Source organism: Chaetodon trifascialis, chromosome 21 (assembly GCF_039877785.1).
Source record: "Chaetodon trifascialis isolate fChaTrf1 chromosome 21, fChaTrf1.hap1, whole genome shotgun sequence".
Classification (NCBI taxonomy): domain Eukaryota; kingdom Metazoa; phylum Chordata; class Actinopteri; order Chaetodontiformes; family Chaetodontidae; genus Chaetodon; species Chaetodon trifascialis.
Genome location: NC_092076.1, coordinates 18,646,837 through 18,668,421, shown reverse-complemented (window position 1 = coordinate 18,668,421; position 21,585 = coordinate 18,646,837). Strand labels below are relative to the sequence as shown.

At 40.8% G+C, this 21,585-nt stretch overlaps 1 protein-coding gene across 1 annotated transcript in view; it reads right to left on the bottom strand.

The window, feature by feature from the left end:
- Positions 1-3,224, bottom strand: part of LOC139349761 (urotensin-2 receptor) — a 40,536-nt gene extending 37,312 nt beyond the window's left edge. The window contains exons 1-2 of the mRNA XM_070990741.1: positions 3,156-3,224; positions 723-1,438 (exon numbers count right to left, since the gene is read on the bottom strand). Of these exons, the coding sequence (XP_070846842.1) occupies positions 723-1,436 (714 nt within the window). The 5' untranslated portion in view covers positions 1,437-1,438; positions 3,156-3,224. The remainder of the gene's footprint in view (positions 1-722; positions 1,439-3,155) is intronic.
- Positions 3,225-21,585: the final 18,361 nt, after the last annotated feature.

Sequence of the window (21,585 nt, the reverse complement as noted above, 5' to 3'; positions counted from 1 at the left end):
CATAGTCTTTGGCTGCCAGGGGACTTCCCATGTTACACTGACCTCTCTCCACATCTCTCTCCATCTGTATGCATTAATATATCATGAATGCATATATCTAGCTTGGCTTCTTCCCCAGATTTTGTGCATTTTCACCCTGCAGGTGATGGTTGGACCTACTGCTGTGGCCCTTTTTGATGCCCACTGTTACTCTTAATTATATCTTTATTACTATTACATACATATTATTGTCATTGTATACATGTAGTACAATAAATTGATATATACGTACTCTATCTATCTATCTATCTATCTATCTATCTATCTATCTATCTATCTATCTATCTATCTATCTATCTATCTATCTATCTATCTATCTATCTATCTATCTATCTATGGTCAAGGCAGATGGCTGCCCACCCAGAGTCTCGCTCTGTTTGATGTTACTGCCTGTTAATAAGAAATATTTTGCTCACCGCCATTGCCAAGTGCATGGTCATCGGGGAATTGTTGAGTATCTATACATTGAAGGTCTTGACCTGCTCTATATTCAAAGTATCATGAGATAACCTTTGTTGTGATTTGGTGCTGTATAAACAAAAATGAATTTAAATGATATATGGCTGAGCGCATGAAAATATTCACTGTGTAAATCTCTGAAACATTCTGAAAATAAGAACGTGAGCTTGTGCGAAATAGGACCACTTAGATCTCTAAAATACACTTTCTAGTGATGCACTGACCTTTTGATTGGGAAGTTTCTTGGTCTGTTTGAAGGTCTCCGTCTGTGAAACCCAATAAGTGCGTGCAAGCTGAATGTAGAGATAGCCGATGATCAGTCCTGGGGCGACAATGCTAGTGCAAAATAGGAAGGAGATGTAAACTTTGTAGGAGAGTGGTGACAAGGTGGGCTGACACATGGCCTTGTTGCCCACTGTCATTAGCTGAATGCTCACGATCATCGGTAGGGTGAGGATGAGAGATGCAACCCAGACCAACAGAGCGATGGTCTTCCGGTAACTTTTAGATCGCTTGACTGTGTCGAGTGGCTTGAGAACAGCAAAGTAGCGCTCTGTGCTCATGATTGTCAGCGTGAAGATGCTGGCATGCATGGTCAGGAAGTCCATGCTTATCAGAATCCGACACCCTGTGTCCCCAAAGTACCATCCCTTTAGGAAGTGTGTACAGACTATAAAGGGTATGGTGAGAAGATACAGCAAATCTGCCAAAGCTAAGTTTATGATGTAGATGTACATAGAAGCTGCAGTCCTCATGGAGTGGCACATGACCACCAGGGTGTAGATGTTTCCCGAGACTCCAATGAGGCACATGATGGAGAGGATGGTGCCAATGGTAAAAGTGGCGGCTGTGTCCTCATGCCCATGCAGAGGGGGGTCAGTGGCATTGGCGCCTCTTTCCACAAGGACTCCCACAGGCTCCATGGACACAGTGGTCATATCTGCATGTGTGAGAACAGAAATGTGAGGGTTTACAGAGGCAACTGTACAGAAAAATGACAATTGGTAATCAACCCTTCTCTTCTCCTCCTCTGGAGCGGTCCTTGAATTACTTCATTGAAGTGGATCTTACATAAATGCAGACTATTATGGTCAGAGAAACTATACGGGCCTTTTTGATTTCATTTATAATGTCCATTTATGACAGAAGAAGAAGTCATTAGGAAAGGACTTAATGAGCTAGCTATCAGTGCAAAGCTTCTTTTCGGGCTCCATCTCTTCTAGTCATTAAGAAAATCAGCATCTTTCAGTTGAAGTACTTCTGACTGCTTGCACTAACTCATATTGAGGAAAATGAAATCCCTCATTTTACTCATGGATTAGAAAGCAGCTCTGAAAATAGCTTCGAGCTCATATCAATTCAATTAAATGTTTATGTATTATAAAACATCCTGAAGTTCAAAGTTTTCCTAAATTGGTCATGAAATGAGATGTTGGGCAGATTTTGGAACAGTTTGTATCTTTGTTTCTGATCTCAGGTTTTAAAATGGCATATGGCACAACTGTCCAGTTGTGGAAGAAGTACTCAAATCTTTTACTTAACTAAAAATTGCAATATTACAGTGTAAGAATACTCATCTTTCATATTACAAAAATATGTTCTACATTCAAAATCTTACTTAGTAAAAGTACAAAAGTATAAGCATCAAAATAAAGGCTAAAAGTAAAAGTACAAATTATGCAGAATGACCCATTTCAGACTAATATATTAGTATTATTATTGTATTATAACTACTACTACTACTACTACTACTACTACTACTAATAATAATAACAACAACTCTAGTTTATAACTAGAGCTGGTAAAGATGGAGTTCATTTTAATTACTTTATATGCTGGGGTGGATGAAACTATAATAATACATCATTTGCATTACATACTTTACATTATTACAACATAGTTGATTTCTATTTTGTATTAAAAATCAAAATATGCAAATTGACTGGCAACTAAAGCTATTAAATAAATGTAGTGGAGTAAAGAGTACAATATTTTCCTCCAAAATGTGTAAAAAAGTGTAAAAATAAGTACAACTGGACTTAGTTACATTCCATCACTGTGACTGTCTGAACTGAATGTGAACTGTGCCAAAGTGTGATTCAGAAATATGTTTGGAAAGCTTTAAAGAAATAAAATGACAGCAAAGTATTCAGAAGGTTGCATTTTGATTGCTTAATGCTGATAAAATGTGCAAATCTGACAGTGAGAGTATTATTTGCATCAGCAGAATGATGATGAAACACATCCTCACTCCCTGAGAGTATACATGCAGAACGATGCAAGTTTTTGTGATGCACCCACCCAAGGAATGTATTAAACAAAATGAGCTAAGTGTATCAGAGTTGATGCAACTATTCAAGGAACACAGAGAACTTTTTACTCAGTCACGGAGGTCTCCCTTTGTTCAGGTTATAAACTGTCAGAGTCAGACAGAAATGTTTGAGAAAGTGTTCTTCCTTTGTGACATGTTCTTTTGCTGTTCCAAAAGCAACAGGAGCAGAGATGAAGTCAGATAGGCTTAACATTAAATTTATATCCTCACTAACAGACCTGTTTGCTCCCGTAAGCACACCAGCCCTTAGTGCATGTAAACATATCTTTCTGGCCAATTACAAATCGTTATGGGCATGCAAGTGAATTAGAATATGTGGTCTTACCTGGACTGCGTCCCTGGACAGAAGGGTTCAACGCTCAGCTGTGGTTCCATCAACCATGCTTTGTATCACTTTTCTCCTCCTAACCTCACACTTACTGCAAAAATTTCACACTCCATAAAAGTCCGAACAGATTCTACAGAGTATCTGAGAGGTGACACGCAGGTGGAACAAAAGAAAAAAAAAAAAAATCTATATCCAGCAATCTCGAGGGGGAAAACAACCTAAATGAGTCATCCACTACAACAAAAATCTCTCCATTGATGACTAGTGTCTCAACAGCAAATTAACCAATCCAGTGTGTCTAGATTCAAGAGAAAGGCGCACTGATAGCAGCCTTAAAAGTTCTCTTCCATTCCCTGTACTCTTTGTGCACCTTGGTCGCATCCAAACACTGGATGTCAGCTGTAGCATTGGCAACGCAGAGTAATTTAATTCAGAAAAAATATTAAAAACAAGAGAACATCAGTGAAATGATGATGAGAAGTGAGGATTGCATTAAGCGACAGCTGGTTACGGAGACTACCCCCTTAGACTGAGAGAGTGTGTGTGAGGGAGAGAGTGCCAGAGGTAGAGAGAGCAAGAGAGGGAGAGAGAGAGAGAGCGAGAGAGAGAGAGAGAGAGAGAGAGAGAGAGAGAGACAGGAGGGCGCTGCTGGTGAGGCACTCTCGCTCACAAGCCCAAAGTGGGAGGGAGAAGACGGAGAGAACGGACAAGAGGTATGCAGGAAATGTGTTCTGCACTCTCTCTCCCTCTCTCTCTCTCCCTCTCCCTCTCTCTCTCTCTCTCTCTCTCTCTCTCTCTCTCTCTCTCTCTCTCTCTCTCTCTCTCTCTCCTCTAACCCCTGTGCCATCTATTTCCATGCGACCGGGGCGTGTGCCACAGTTGAGACACATTACACACTGACAGTACAACCCCGCTGAGACAAACACACATGCAGTATAAATCGATAGCTAAAAAGACAGCCAACACTGCCCATTTGTTCCACGGTGGAATATCCAGTATCCATTATTTTAAACAGATAGTGCTAGGGTCAATGTCACCTACCGCTGCAGCAATTTACCCAAGTCACAGTCATCAAACATCATCCGCTGCAGGGAAGGGGACGAGCCAAGCTAAACAATGTCTTTGGCCTTCTGTTGCTGTTGTGAAGGCAGCAGGGGGACAATGCAATTATTTATTTATGCATTTGTAACGACATGTGGAATGACAGTCTGTCTTGTTTTTGCTCTTCCTCATTGACACTACTATTTTAAATGCAAAATGTGAATAAAACAATGAGTGGTTCAGTATGAAATATGAATCTTTAAAATTATCCTTTCGCCATATGTTTTTGCTTTTAAGGTGGGTTCAGACTGAGCATGAATTTTAGCGGCAAAATGATTCTAAATGACGGTACAGCAAACGTTGGATGTGAGTGGATGTGAACAGATCCAAATTCATGCTGGGCAGTACAAACTGATGTGAAGGTGAACTGAGGTGAGCTGAAAATGTTTCAGCTTCTGCTGTAGCCATTAAATGTATTTACACTCAGTTACCTTTCTACATGACAGGTTGCACAGCCAAAGGCGTGTCCAGACTTTTTAAACTGGTGTGGCCACTGACTTATGTAGGGGTGGCATGATGTATGCGCCCACACACACACACACACACACACACACACACACACACACACACACACACACACACACACACACACACACACACACACACACACATTGGAATAGCATTAATTTACCATTTTTCATACCTACTTTAATTGCTAACATTGCAGTAACTTACAGTTTCTTGAATTCTAAAATTTTTATTTTCAATCCAAATAGTCAAACCAATCACAGCACTACAGAATGGCACCAGACATATTCAATAAACAGCAAAGCAGCCACACTTCACGCTTTAAGTCCTCAAAAACAAATTGTAGCACCAAAAGATGGCTACATCCAAACGTCCACTCCTGTGCTGGATTCAAATGGTGTTCATGTCAAGCTCTTTACCTAATTTGCAGGCTCTATTTTCTTTTTTGTGACATTTCAGTAGTTTGCATCAAATTCAGTTGACTCAGCTGTGATACACAGTATGTTGCTACTTGGTTTAAGTCTTGATAAAAGACCACAATAAAGAGCTGATCTTGATGTCATAACTTGCTGGTCTGCAAAAAAGTGCTATTAACCTACAGCTCTTTCATAGGCTAACAGGCTATGACATATGGATTTGAACAGTTATTTATAGTTTGAATGAGTCACATGATTACAAAAGTTTAAACTGAACTGTGTAAAATGATTTGAATCAGCAAAGTGATTTGCAATTTCCACCTTTACAACAGATGACTGACAGGGCTGTCTTTCACAGGGTCCTTTTTGATATGCCCAACAGGCACCAGAGTCAGACATTTTCAAATCCTGCCTGTAAGAGCCTTCAAGCTGGGCTCCTTTTGTAACACTGGCTGCTTCCAGTGAATGTCGTTATTCTGTGGCAAATGGTTGTAGTTTTCACTCTTTGAAGTGCTTGTGGGTCCATTTTTGCAGTGTTTGAAGCATGTTTTAAAGAAACCAACACCAAATCAGATGCCCAGAGGGAGAAAATCCAATCCAAACACTCTTATTTTTTTTGTTAGCAAAGGAAGCTATCATAAACACTATTTCCCAGTGGGCGGCTTGCATTTATAGTCAGTTCAGTCTTCCTTTATTGTTGTTAGTCCAAAAGTACCACAAAGAAACTGCAGCAGATAAATCTGAGTACTTGTAGATAAAAGCTGACTCCCTTGGTGTGAAAATAACTGATGGTTTATCTTAAACTGCTAATCGTTATGTTATTAGGCTGCTATTAAAAAAAAACAATACCAAACTTATGCCAAGAGGGAGAGAAATCCCATCCACACATGTCCTAATTTATTATTACCAGCAGGAGGATAACTTGAACAGTCTTTCCCAGTGGGCATCTTTTAATTACAGTCAGTTCAGCCTGGTGGGACTGTAGCTTTCTTCCTCCATTCTGTCTGTCATTTGGCACTTATCTAATCGGAGCTGGCCTCCAGGCACACTTTTTCCAATATAGAAACATAGACCCAGGCAAGCCTTTTATGCTCCTGCATTTACTGCTGTAACCTTTTAACCTCACAAGCCAGAATTCCAGTTAGAACAATAGTCTCTCTTTGTTGTAAGTCAATACATTTGACCACTCAACCAGCCAATTAACTGTTGCTGTTACCCAACCACGTGGTGAGCAGTCCCCATGATGTATTCATGAAACTACATGCCTATTACTGGCAAGACTGAATGACAAATGGCGGCTGGAGAAGACACTTAGGATGCACAAGAGAGACACAAATCTCTCTGACAATATGGATTTGCTTTTATGATCGAATTAAATGTCAAAGAATTCCTATCAGGGTCAAGCAGGTGTAACTGGATGTAAACATGTCAGCTGAACAGCAAGCAGGCCTCTTCTCGGCATTCTGTACAAACGACTGAAAATGAATTACCAACTATTAAGTAATGCTCTGTCCTACAGGAATGTGTGTGTGTGTGTGTGTGTGTGTGTGTGTGTGTGTGTGTGTGTGTGTGTGTGTGTGTCCAAGGGTTTATGTGAAATGTAGTTGTAGTTTATAAGGGTTGTCTGTGGGATCTTATCACAGCATGGTCACATTGCTACATAGTGTGTGTGTGTGTGTGTGTGTGTGTGTGTGTGTGTGTGTGTGTGTGTGTGTGTGTGTGTATTTAGAGGTCATTCTCATAAAATTAGAGACTATTTGTAAAGGGATTAAGGGAACACTGATGAGGAGCTATTACAGCCAGATAGGGACTGGATATCTGCTGCTTACACAGTAAATGATGCAGTGCAACCGCCTGTCACCGATTTCTATAATCACAAGAGACTTTACAGGACAACACCCACCTCCATCTCATTAGCTATCACACACACACACACACACACACACAGGAATAGGGAAAAGAAATAAACAAGGAAGACAAACAGAAGGAGGCTGGACAAATTACAAATGTAGATTATTATCCCGACCAAACTGGCAGCTCTGTTGCATGCGCATGTGTATGTCTGCATACGTCAGAGTGTTTATTGTCTTTATGCACACTAAATGCTAGACCAGGAGCTATGGGGCAGCTGCATCAATCAGCTGCTCAGAAAATCTCACACTTTGTCATATTAGCCTTAGGCCTGTGGTAAAAAGCAATTCGACTGAACGCATAAATGCACCCTCAAAGTGCACTCACTGATGCTGATGACAGTCTGTTAGTCAATTCGTGTGTTTATATGTGTGTGTGTGTGTGTGTGTGTGTGTGTGTGTGTGTGTGTGTGTGTGTGTGTGATGAAAGGTGCACGTGGATCCGTGTGCCATTTGATGGTGTGCAAGGGCACAACATGCATAATGCATCCTCACTCAGAAGCAATGAACAGCAGAGCTGCGGTGACTGCTGTCTTCATTTGTTCTATGGATGAAAGGATAAAGTTTGTCAGTATAGCGAAGAGGAGAAGTGACGAAATGTTAAAATAATGGGGGGAATACAAACAAGTCAGAAGTCAGTGTTCAAAATGAATGCACATGACAGAAACCTTAAAACACAGCCAAGGTAGAACATAACCCCAAAAATGAAAGCAAAGGTAACACCAACATTTAGAGAAATAATGTAAATGGGATGTTTTCAGCAGGAAACCCGCAGGAAACTGATGGATTGCCTACTCCAGGTAGGGAATGAGTCCTTGCCCCAAGTGAAGGAGTCCAAATACCTCAGGGTCTTGTTCACGAGTGAGGGGACAACGGAGTGTTAGATTGGTCGGAGAATCGCAGCAGCGGGGGCGGTATTGCGTTCGCTCTACCGCACCGTTGTGACGAAAAGAGAGCTGAGCCAGAAGGCAAAGTTCTCGATTTTTCCGGCCAATCTTCGGTCCAACTCTCACCTATGGTCATGAGGGTTGGATCATGACCGAAAGAACTAGATTGCGGGTATAAGCGGCCGAAATGGGTTTCCTCAGGAGGGTGGCGTCTCCCTTAGAGATAGGGTGAGAAGCTCAGTCATCTGTGAGGGACTCGGAGTCGAGCCGCTGCTCCTTTGCGTTGTTTCCTGAAGCATACATGTATATTGGGTGAATAGAAATGGTCCAAGCACAGAACCCTGTGGAACTCTGTGACTGGCTTTTGCATGCACAGAGGAGTCGTCATTAATGTGTAGAAATTAATGTGGAAATTAATGTAGAAATTTCATGTTAAATACAGTAACATGTCATTTTCCAACTATGTAGAAGTGGTGTATTTAGAAAATCATATCATTGCTTTTTTTATATACTGCACTCTCTCTCTCGTTAAAAGTCATTGTAGCTCACCCAGTGCTCCCTCTCCTTGCAATCAATTTAAAGAGTAATCCAGTCAGAGCAAACAAAAATGAATTAACAGGCATTAAAATGTCTGATTTCATAATGACTTTATGTGTTGATCCACTTGATCCATAGCAAAAATATAGATCACGAGATAAGCCGCTGTGCCACTTAAATACATAATATCTCTTCTTTCTCTGATTCTGGGAAATTGTGCTGGCAGGGACTATACTGTGTCATTGGGGTGAGCTGAGGGAACTATAGCTGTCAGGCAAATGTGGAGTAAAAACTATACAATATTTCCCTCAAACATGAGGCACAATGTAAGCATAATAGGATAAAATCGAAAGAACAAGTATTTAAAAAGTAGTCTAAGTATAAGTAATCTAAATAGTAGAGTCTAGTGTTACAATCTGAACTTCAACTAGATGGACAGGGCCACTTATTTATTAGTACTGCTATTATTAGTAGTATGCGCTACATGTCTCGCACAGTATAGTGAGATTTGATCTTTCTTTTTATACTCCATGCAAAGTGTGAACTACATGACAAATTAGCAGGTGGAAAGTGTGACACCACTTCATGCCAGTCCATTTTCTTTCACTTTCTTCCAGTGTGAATAAAGTCAACTGCTTCATTACTGGATCTGACCTACTGGCCACATCAAGGCTGCCTTCTGCACAAAAAGAGGAGGAAACTACAAAGAGAACACCAGACAAAAACAAGAGCCCGAGTTATGTAAGTGTTGGTTTGCCAGTAAAGACAGCCATCATAGTTCATTCATTACACTGACAGACAATCACAGTGAGTCCTTCCACATGGATCCCTCTCAAAAAAGATGCATCTGCGTGGTCCTGCACACACACACACACACACACACACACACACACACACACACACACACACACACACACACACACACACACACACACACACACACACACACGTAAAAGCACTGCTGTCAGCTTATATGTATGTATAAATCATTCCCCCAGGTTGAGAAGAGATTTGAGTCATGCACAACAGATTGTTTTGTTCTCTGGTGGGTTTGGATGCACATCTGCAGCCTATCACAATGCAATTCATTACTTCTCCATAGAGCAGAACAGCAGGAGGCTGCACTGAAATGTGAAGTCAGGCAAAGTTATAATGTGAGTGCATGTAGATTGATGGACATTCTCCTTATTTCATGTCCTATTGGCACAGCCTGTATCATCCTGTAATGCTACTGCCAATTCAGAGACATCCTGATACAACAAAAAACACATATTGCTCATATTGCCATCAAATCTTCAAACAATCTGTGCAGTCTGGGCCTAATCCAGTCACGTTTCAGAGATCAAAAATGAGACATGGTAATACTTAACTAAAGCAACAAGAGCCCAGCAATTTTCTGGCTAAATGTGGCCAAGGAGTGATGTGATTAAAATATATATATACTGTATGTAATCTGTATATAAAGTCCTAATATCTAGTCATCTAATCTATCAGTGTTTGAAAACATTTATTTGTTCTCAGACAGAAAAACTGCCACAGGGATGAGATATGGATTGATTTTCTTGATATTAGAGTGATCTTCTGGTTTGCCCTGCTTCAGGATAGACTGTTTCATTTATGTAATGACTGTTAACATAAAAGGTGGAACCAATGTTCATGTTGGGCCTTCTGGCATCTGATTTTGTTACTTGCTCACATGCACACATTAATAGAAACTAGTGCTGTCAAAAATATTGCATTATTAACATGTTAACGCAAATCAATTTTAACAGCGTCATTTTTTTTTATCGTGAGATTAATGCTCTTTGTGACCTAGTGAACTTGTCGTTTTTTATAAGCTGTGGCCACTACTAGTCCACTGTCACTGTTACTGTGATTGCATGTCTGTCTCTCTGTCTCTCTCTCTCTCTCTCTCTGACTGCATTTCTGTTTGTCTGTCTGTCTGTGTCTGTCTCACTCTCCCTCTCTTGCTCTCCCTCTCTCACCCAACCGGTCGAGGCAGATGGCCGCCCACCCAGAGTCTGGTTCTGCTCGAGGTTTCTGCCTGTTAAAAGGAAGTTTTTCCTCGCCACTGTCACCAAGTGCTTGCTCATGGGGGAATTGTTGGTTTTCTGTAGATAAAAGAGCTTGGTTTGTACCAGCTCTATATGGAAAGTGTCCTGAGACAACTTCTGTTGTGATTTGGCGCTATACGAATTGAATTGAATTGAATTGAATTGAATTGAATTGAATTGAATTGAATTGAATTGAATTGAATTGAATTGAATGGAATGGAATTGAATTGAATTGAATTGAATTGAATTGAATTGAATTGAATTGAATTGAATTGAATTCAATTGCTAGTAAAGCTACAGGATCCGGTTATAAACCGGAAGCAAAACAATAGGCATGCCCCATGCACGTGTTTAGTCTTGCCTGCTCGCTAGCTGTAAAAAAGTCTAGTTTCAAAAAGTTGCCACATGGGTCGACTGACATGACCAACGTTATCTGTGTGTATTGTTGATGTGAACTGAATTATCAAAGTAGCACATCCAGTCTGAAATACCACTTGATGGCCAAACACATGGCGAATGCAAATTCTCTGCTGCCTCCTTGTCAGAACCAGGCGACAACAGATGGCTTTCGACATAGGCATAATATGCTATTATGTTCAAAGGAAACTTAAGAAAGGAAAGTTTAAGCCATGGTTTAATTGCACTATAGCCTGAGTCCTACAGTAGTTTATCGATAATAGCGATAATGTGCACTTTGTAACTTTATCTTGTATCACCCTGTTTTGATCTCTTAGAAAGGGTTGTTGAAGGGGCTTTCTTTGTAACCAAGTATTTATTTTTTGTCATCTGTTTATTGACACTGTTAGATTGTGTGAGATTTGATTCATTCAAATGTGAATGACTACTCAAAGTGAGAATATTAGTGTGACACTACAGGTTGTTGTTATCAATTAAAAAACATTTCCACAAAGCCAACCTATCGACTTTTCCATGTTGATAAGAGCAGAACAGCAGTGATTAATTTGAGTTAACTATGACATTCATGAGATTAATTGCAATTAAATATTTTAATTGATTGACAGTGCTAATAGAAACAAATACAGAAGTCATGACACAATAATAGCTGATGAGGTTTTCCAGACCATTCTAGCAGACAGCAGATAGGAAACCTCTCCCCCGTACTTAGAACGGAGGTAGCCAAGGTCTTATAGATAAACTGTACAGACATAGACCAGACCAATTATAGGAGGATTGCTCGAGTTCACTTTTAATAAGGAATTAGGTCAAAGTGTCCTCAGTTAGAGGAACCTGTTTCTACATCAACAGTGGTTGGTGCAACGATGTGACAGTGATCCAGCAACACTGTTCTCCTGACCTGGAATCTTTTATCATAAACTGTAAGCCTTTTTATTCACCCCGTGAGTTCGCCTCATTCATTCTGGTCGGCATTTACATCCCGCCACAGGCCAATGTGCAGGAACCACGGCATATGCTTGCAGACCAGATACTGCATGTGGAGCGGACCAACCTGGACTCTTTAGTTATTGTCCTTGGTGACTTTAACAAAGGTAACCTCACCCACGAACTCCCTAAATACAGACAGTTTATTAAATCCTAAGAGAGGAGAATATTCTGGATCACTGTTACACCACTGTCAGGGATGCTTATCACACCGTCCCCCGTGCTGCACTGGGCCACTCTGACCACATCATGGTCCACCTGATTCCTGCCTACAGGCAGAAACTAAAGCTCTGCAAACCTGTAGTAAGGACATCAAGGAAGTGGACCAGCGAGGCTGTGGAGGATCTCCAGGCGCGTTTGGACTCTACTGACTGGGATGTGTTCAGGACTGCCACCAACAGTCTGGATGAGTACACGGAGGCTGTGACGTCCTACATCAGTTTCTGTGAAGACTGCTGTGTTCCATCACATTGTTGTGAGTTACAACAATGACAAACCCTGGTTCACAGCCAAACTCAGACAACTAAGGTTGGCAAAGGAAGAGGCCTTCAGGAATGGGGACAAGGACAGATTCAAAGAGGCGAAGTACAAGTTTAGCAAGGCGGTGAAAGGGGCTAAACGACTGTACTCTGAGAAGCTCCAACACCAGTTCTCAGCTAACGACTCTGCATCTGTCTGGAAAGGGCTCAGGCAGATCACAAACTACAAGCCTAAAGCCCCCCACTCCATCAACGATCGACACCTAAGTGACCTAAATGAGTTCTACTGCCGCTTTGAAAGACAAAGGGACAGTCCAGCAACTATCCCCCACGACACCTAGCAACAGCTCCAGCTCCAGTTACCTCCACCAATGGCCACCTTAAAGGTCCCCACCCACCCACCTCAGTGACGACTCTTTCCATTCATGAGATGGACATCAACAAACTCTTCAGGAGACAGAACCCCCGGAAAGCAGCTGGACCGGATTCTGTTTCCCCATCCGCCTTGAAGCACTGCACTGATCAGCTCTCACCAGTATTCACAGACATTTTTAACACCTCACTGGAGACATGTCACGTGCCAGCCTGCTTCAAGTCTTCAACCATCATTCCTGTTCCCAAGAAGCCAAGGACCACAGGACTTAATGACTTCAGACCTGTCGCCCTGACCTCTGTGGTCATGAAGTCCTTTGAGTGTCTTGTGCTATCACACCTCAAAGACATCACCGACCCTTTCCTGGACCCCCTGCTGTTTGCCTACAGAGCCAACAAGTCTGTAGACGATGCAGTCAGCTTGGCCCTCCATGTCATCCTCCAGCACCTGGACTCCGCAGGAACCTACGCTAGGATCCTGTTTGTGGATTTCAGCTCTGCCTTTAATACCATCATCCCAACTCTGCTTCAGGAGAAGCTCTCCCAGCTGAGCATGCCTGACTCCACCTGCAGGTGGATTACAGACTTCCTGTCTGACAGGAAACAGTGTGTGAAGCCAGGGAAACACATTTCCGATGCAAAGACCATCAGCACCAGATCCCCCCAGGGCTGCATTCTTTCTCCTCTGCTCTTCTCCCTGTACACAAACAGCTGCACCTCCAGGCACCAGTCCGTCAAGCTACTGAAGTTTGCGGACGACACCACCCTCATCGGACTTATCTCTGATGGCGACGAGTCCGCCTACAGGTGGGAGGTTTAACATCTGGTGACCTGGTGTAGACAGAACAACCTAGTGCTCAACGCTCTAAAGACATTGGAGATGGTTGTGGACTACAGGAAGAACTCAGCCTCACCTGCTCCCATCACCCTCTGTGACTCCACTACTGACACTGTGGAGTCTTTCCGCTTCCTGGGAACTATCATCTCCCAGGACCTCAAGTGGGAGCCGAACATCAGCTCCCTCATCAAGAAAGCACAGCAGAGGATGTACTTCCTACGGCAGCTGAAGAAATTCAGTCTGCCAAAGACAATGATGGTGCACTTCTACACAGCCATCACTGAGTCCATCCTCACCTCCTCCATCACCATCTGGTACACTGCTGCCACCGCCAAGGACAAGGGCAGACTGCAGCATGTCATTGGGTCTGCAGAGAAGGTGATCGACTGCAATCTTCCGTCCAGGACCCTGAGGCGTGCAAGAAAGATTGTGGCTGATCCCTCCCACCCCGGACATAAAATCTTTGAGACACTGCCCTCTGGCAGGAGGCTGCGGTCCATCAGGACCAAAACCTCACGCCACGAGAACAGTTTTTTTCCGTCTGCTGTCAGCCTTATCAACAAGGCCCGGAACCCGTGGAACCCCAGTTTTCACACTTCACACCTCTGCCTCATCTGTCACATTGACATTGCCATAACTCTATACGTTACATTAATGCTCAGCTTGGACTTTCTGAAAAAACAGACTGTGTTTCCAAAAAAAAAAAAAGACTTGTGTATATATATTTATATTGCTATATTTTTTACTACTTTAACAGCTTATTTTCTACTAGATGTGCCATGCACCAGCTTCACCAAAGCAAATTCCTTGTATGTGTAAAACGTACTTGGCAATAAAGGCTTATCTGATCCTGATTTCTGATTCTGATTCTGAAAAAAACTTTTCCTCTAAGAGTTTGAGGGTGAGTGTTTTGAGGTAATGGAGTGAGAAAAAAGAGAGGCGAAAGTGGCCGGGATCCATTGTTCTGGACACAAATAATAGACAAAACTGCAGAGTGGAATCCACTTGAAGTGTTAAACTGCCCACAGGGTGGCTGTTTGTCTGTTTGTGCTTGAGTGTGTGTGAAAGAGAGGTGTCATTGATTTCGGTCTGATGTCAAGCTGAGATTACATTACATTCAGCACTGGTGTTTGATTGGAATAATACACAAATAGTGATGAAAGACAAGCCTCCAAGTGTGTGTGTCAGTTAAGGCAGTGTTTGTCCGTGATGTCAGGTTGCCATTCAGTCATAATAGTGACAGTGTGATACTAGAGGCCATCTTTGGATGAGATCACACCATCCCCGACGCTAAATCTGTGTGTATGGTTTAATGGAATAATGAGAGAATTTAGTTTGGCTGAACAGTTGAACTGTGGCAGATTTATTTCTGTAACTAACCATCCTGACATGGTCAACCTTTTACCTGTGTTAGCACTGACGTATGTGTTTTGCTCAAATACTGCCTAACATGTTAAGTCATGAATGCAGAATGTGTTGTTATTCCAACAGCTATCGAAACTCTTAATATATCCTGATGAACCATCACTGCTGTGAGATCATGGTCTAAATAGCAGGTGTTGACAACCTTTGTGAGGCCGACCTTTTGTTGTGGCCGATCATAAGTGACAATTGGGCATCAATATCCATGTAGTTTCACATGCTAAATGACCTGTCATGTGGCTTCTCGGACACCCCATGATACCTCGACGAAAAGACTTAGCAGGTCAGAATTTCTGAATCCTGAGCGTTAACAAGTCAGGTGCTCTGTCTAGAGTGCAGTTAAGTAACCATGGCAAGGAGGAGGGGGAGGAGGGATGCTGAGGTTGCTGCAGTCAGGTGGGACAACAAAAGGTTGTTGAGCTGTGGCACCAGTACCCAGTGTAATTGTTATCCAGATGCTACCCGGTTGATGTTTAAATAATGAAATGATCAAACTTGAAATATAACAGTACCCAGTGTAATTGTTATCCAGATGCTACCCAGTTGATGTTTAAATAATGAAATGATCAAACTTGAAATATATTGAAAATAAGCAAAAATATGTAAAGCAGTTATGTGTCTCTTCTATTTGTTGTATTTCTTGCATCCTCTTTATTTTAGCAATTAACACACAGATGCATTAGTAGTTATTAATCTCAATCTCAATAAAACATTACCACACATGTCCATTAGTCACCTCATACTCTTTCTCTTACTCAGCTCAACATGCTTAAAATACACACATTGTGTATTGCATCTGTGCTAGCTTCGTGCCGCTAATCAATCACAAGCATCATCTTTCATAAAGGCTCAACAGGTAGATCACAGATGAACTCTAATGGCAAGTGGATGACACTTTTAACATTTTTTTAACCATGTTAACCTTTTTGAAAAATTTTTACCACAGGAATTAAATGTCTTCACCTTCTTCACATAACTGGTTTTATAGGACGTGTACATTTAAAATGATGAACTATTTATGCACGAATTGCTTTTTTTGGTACACAAGACCACCGGTGCTTTTTTCAGATTAACAGTTGCTTCAACCACCTCCCCAATGACGTCTGAACTTGTGAGTGATCATGAGATCAGACGTGCTGTGATTGGTCAGGGTCATGCTGTAGTCTTGCCAGTCACCCAACCAAGAGTTTCTGGCCCTGTGAATGTTAGATCTGACACGGTGTTCATCGTCAAAGACAAAAATATTATGTTCTGTGATCCTGGCATAAAGTTTAGTGACTGCATCTTGCACGGCTGTGACATTTTCATGCTGACAAAATCTGTCCACAGACAGACAGAACATGTGGCAAAGACCATTTTGTACACACACACACACACACACACACACACACACACACACACACACACACACACACACACACTGACAAGGCAAGAACAATACCAGTCCCGTTGTCGGAGCTAGTAATAAAATGAAAAATCCCTTTTTACATTTAATTTCCTCAGTCCTCTTTTCTCTTAACTGTTCATCCATTGTGTTTCTTACAACACACACACACACACACACACACACACACACACACACACACACACACACACACACACACACACACACACACACACACACACACAGACATCCTGAGGGTGAACGAGGAGAGATGTACGAAACAGGTTCTTAGAGGTGAAAGCAAACCAAACAAACAGGCAGCCAGTTTTGAAACTTTCCTCTGGAAGACTAAATCATGTCTGGCTGAGCTGTCTTTCATCTGCACACAGAATATTTGCCAAACAACATAACTTCATTATGAATGCCTGTAGGGGCTGTGTGCTGCATAGTCAAGTTAAAGAAGTTAAAAATATAATATAATAGCATGAAACTTTAATGAACTCTATGGAGGAATCTCTTGAACACAAGACAAAAAGAAGAGAAAATGTAGGATTATATAGGACTATAGCTAAATTCTTAAATGTGTTGAGTTTGAATTTTTCAGGTTTTCCTATACTATAGCGGAACCAGACCTTATACCTGACTTTTTTTTTTTTTTTTGTACAGCTGATATGGCCATTAATATTGCAGAATTCCTGCAAACTATCCAACATATGCTTTAAATTGCATCTGCAGTGTCTATATGAGCATCACTTTCAAAATCAGACCTCTCAGTACATGCACGTTCAATCAACGTTTCAGAAGAGTCCCAGAGGCGTCATACCAAGTATATTTTTAAGGAACATGTGTCAAGATGCACAGAACAAATTGAGTCAGGCAGGAAGTCAAACACAGGAACGGTGTAGAGAATCAGGTACATTTTCAGAATGAGACACCATGTGCAGACTCTAAAACCATTCTTTTCTTTTGGTAACTATCCATGGGAACTGCATAAAAAGATTGATGGTGATGGAAAAAAAGATGGATGGTGCTTCACTGTTGCCCTCTTGCAATGTAAAAGTGAAGCCAAATATCAAATATCAGCTGCCATCTTGCTTTTATGACAGTAACAACATTTCACAGTAATGCAATAATGTGGTTGGCTTGGAGACTTTGAAGACTTTAAGGATTTAAAACATGACACTGAAGCTAACATCGGCTAAGAGTTAGCTAACACCAGTTGCTTTATTGAGCAATTAGCTTTGCTGTTAGTATGCACTTCTGAAACTAAACTGAAAAGTTGGAGGTCATAAAGTCAAAACAATTTGCTGAATTGAGTGACAATTTCCTGTGGCTTCATGACCAATCCTTTTCACATTTCATGGTGAGTCTGTTTTTCTGAGTGAGTGCAGAACAGCACATTGATCAGCAGACTGTCCCAGAGGATTAAGCCAAACATCAAGTTTCATCATCCACCCTCAGTATCTTCCCATCCACCAGTGTCTAGACCCCAGCAAGCTTTTCAATTTTAATGAGGTTTGTTTGATAAGAGTTTCTCTGCATTGTTGATCTGGATTTGAATTTACTCCAAAAACATGTAGATGGAATAACATTTTTCAAAAAATTTGAGATTAGCTTTGGGAATACCATTTGATATTGGCTGTTTTTGTTGTGAGCCAACCAATAACAAGATAAATTGGGGATTTTGTGCTTACAAAAATAACAACCATCATTTTGATAAATGCACAAATATGATTTACTGTAAGACTAACATTGCCTTTAATTTTGTTCTCTGTTTTGATTCAATAGATTTATTGAATGGGCTTGTCTCTCTTGGCATACACACACACACACACACACACACACACACACACACACACACACACACACACACACACACACACATATTATGTGTGTGTGTGTACTAATATTGTACATTAGTATGTTTAGTGACATTAGTATGTTTTTACGGGTGGAAAATCTGGGCTCCTAATCTTTGAAATCATATTGTAACAAAAAGTAATGACTCTAATGGAAAATAAATCTTTTGTTGATGGTGTAAAAGCACCAATCATCCATCAGAATCCACTGGAAAATGAATATTGAGTTTGATTATTTATAACACTTTGGTAATTAGTCTAAAACAACACAACCCTTTAAAGTGGCACTCAAACAATTTCACTCATCTAGTTGAGTAAACTTGTGGTGACGAGTACCACACAGTCTGTGAAAACAAATGCATAAATATCTCCCGTGGCGCTGGTGGAGCTTTATCAAGTCTGACATAATTACCCATAATGATGTAGTTAGGGTTATCTTTTCTTTGGCTTAGAGACTTAAAAGTCTGTGAGACAAACTTGGGCTGTGCAATTTGAAAGATGTAAGGGTTGCCAGGAAGGGAGGGTGTAATGAAAGATGCTATCGAGTTGCATTATGGGAAGTGGAGGATCAAGTGTTTTTGGAGCTTGACCCACATGTGGGACTAAAAGTCAAGAGTGTACTTTTTTGCTGTGTGGTTTGAGGACTGGCATTGTCCACCACTCCAGACTGAAATAGCTAAAAGACTTATTAGTACACAGGTACTTATTGATACTCAGAAGATGCACCCTGCTGACTTTCGCAATCTCCCAGGCTTTACTATAGGACCACCAGCAAATTAATATGTTAGTTTTTTTGGTAAAAGGTCTCAACAATTACTGGATGCAATGAAAATTGGTAAACACAGTCATGGCTCCTGGGGGATGAATAAACTTGTCCAGTACTTTTGGTTTGTGACTAAATAATGACATTTCCATCAGCCTTAGTTTGTCATGTGTAGTGCTATGTAGCAACCATTAGCATGCTAACAGGCTAAACTAAGATGGTAAACATGATAAACCTCACATGCTAGAAATCAGCATGTTATTATTGTTATTGTGAGCATGTTAGCATGCTGACTTTAGCATTTAGCTCAGTCAGGAAACCTTGGTTTCAAATGTATCAGCCTTGACATTCCTTATCTCATGATTTATTTAATATGAAATCCATGGATTACCCCTTCTTATTGTGCTGTAGATGAACTCAAAGAGAATTGTATTAAATACAGCTGATATATATTTAAGGGGGCTGTAACAAAGGCTAACACATACAGAGAAATGGATGATGCCTGCCAAGAGCTCTAAGATCGTTTCACATATGTTAATTTACTCTCAAGGACCATTTTTGGCTTCAATAGTAAAATATGACAATTACAGCCCGAAAAAATACTTGAATGATTGAGCACATGGTCATCTGAGCAGGTAGAATATGACAGAAACAGAGTGAGAATAAGTAGTTGTTCTTCTGATCATAGAGAGTCAGTCTGGCAGCACGATGGTTGTTTTCAGTCTCACTCTCTCAGACTCACTTGTACTTTTATTTGTCAAAAACAACAGTCATACCACTAAGACTTTAGTGGTTAATAAGAAATATTACCTCCTGCATGTGCATGTGTACTGTCTTGGTGAGTTGATTGTGTGTTTATTGATCTGTCTTTCTCTGTGTAATGCCACAGTTTCCACCAAGATGTGGCATTGATGTCAATGAAAAGATTTTGGAACCTAAAATGAAAACCTCCACCTTGTCAGCCTCATCTGTGTCTTTTGGGATTTCCAGGTGGTGGGGTCACAAAGATCTTATCATTTCCTGTGTAATCTTCCTGAAAACTCAATTTTGTGTTTTCAATTTACTTGACTTCACTTTACGACCAGTCAGCAGGCTCAGTCCGCATGGATTCAAAAATTTGGCATTACATCAAGGTCTGCTGCTTATCATGTGTTGTTTTTTGTCCCAAATATGAAATCTAAATATTTTTCAAGGTCCCCAAGTGTTATTCTGCATTATGACTATAAAGTCCCTTTCCCAGTGTTCCATAATCAGCCTTTGACCTGCAGCTTCGTCTCCTACAGGGAAGTCTGGTTTGTGGGAACAGAAATGGAAGTGCTCTGGAAAACAGAAACTCCTGTCTTTGACAAAAAAAAAAGTCCCAGCCAGACACGTTGAGTCACGACCTCTGTGAGAGTGGAAGAAAAGAGTGGAGACAGATGGTGAAATATGGAGGGAAGACATGCAAGAACAAGATTTTATCTGAAATAGTTTGAAACAATTCTCCCATAGTGCTTCTGTTCATTTGTGTTTTAGCCCGACAACAAAAGAGCATTAAAAAAAGAGATTTTGGCCAGTGGAAGTAAAAATGTTAAATGAATTGAGACAAGTCAACCTTGTTCAATCAGACTGCAGACATGTCCTGGGGGGAAACGTTATCAGAAACAGAAATTTTTTACCAGTTTCTGTCCATAAGTGCACTGGCCACATCTGCCATGCCAAATGACAGACGAAACAGGGTTCCTCAGAAACAAGGATGAAATACTTAAAATTAGAGGCCACAACATGAACCTGTAGGATTGTAACATTATCCATGGGAGTCCTTGGTGGTTACAGTGGTTCAAGTTATTACGTTGGTCACTCTATTTGCATTCTGGAGTGGTTACACGACCTTTGCACTGGTCGAGTGAATAAAAAGTCCTATGCATTCAGCTTGGTTTAATTATTAATTCACATTTATTTCAGAATTTCAGAATCAGAATCACTACAATGGCAGAATTTTGCTTTGCTGGTTGGATTATCCCTAATGTTATTAATACTACACTTTAGAACTTACAATTATTGATTTGCTGGATTATTATTAATCACAATATAAGAGTAGAAAACATGAAATATTGGACCGATCTTGTTTATATTTTAGTTATTGAACCTCATATGAATAATTGATGGTATGAAAACTTTCACCATTAAAACTAATGTGGAAGAGTGTTTGTTTGGATTAAAAAAAAAACAACTCTGAGCCTTGATAAAGTTAAAGAATTCCATATTAAATTCTGTGCAGCATAATAATGATAATAATAATAATTTAAAAAAAAAATCCATTGTGTACTCCTCTGTGTATGTTTGGTACGAAGAAATGCCTGTTTTGAACGGCCATAGTGAGGTATCACTTGATGTGTGCACATTCACTAACAAAGCTTTCTGACTTCTATCTGTAATAAACTTGAGTAGCTCATTTCAGCCCTGTTAGACAGATCTGATCTGATTAGCACTGCTAATGCAAATAGCAGTCAGTAGATTTGTAAGGCTATGGATCCACGAGTCTCACCCATGAAAA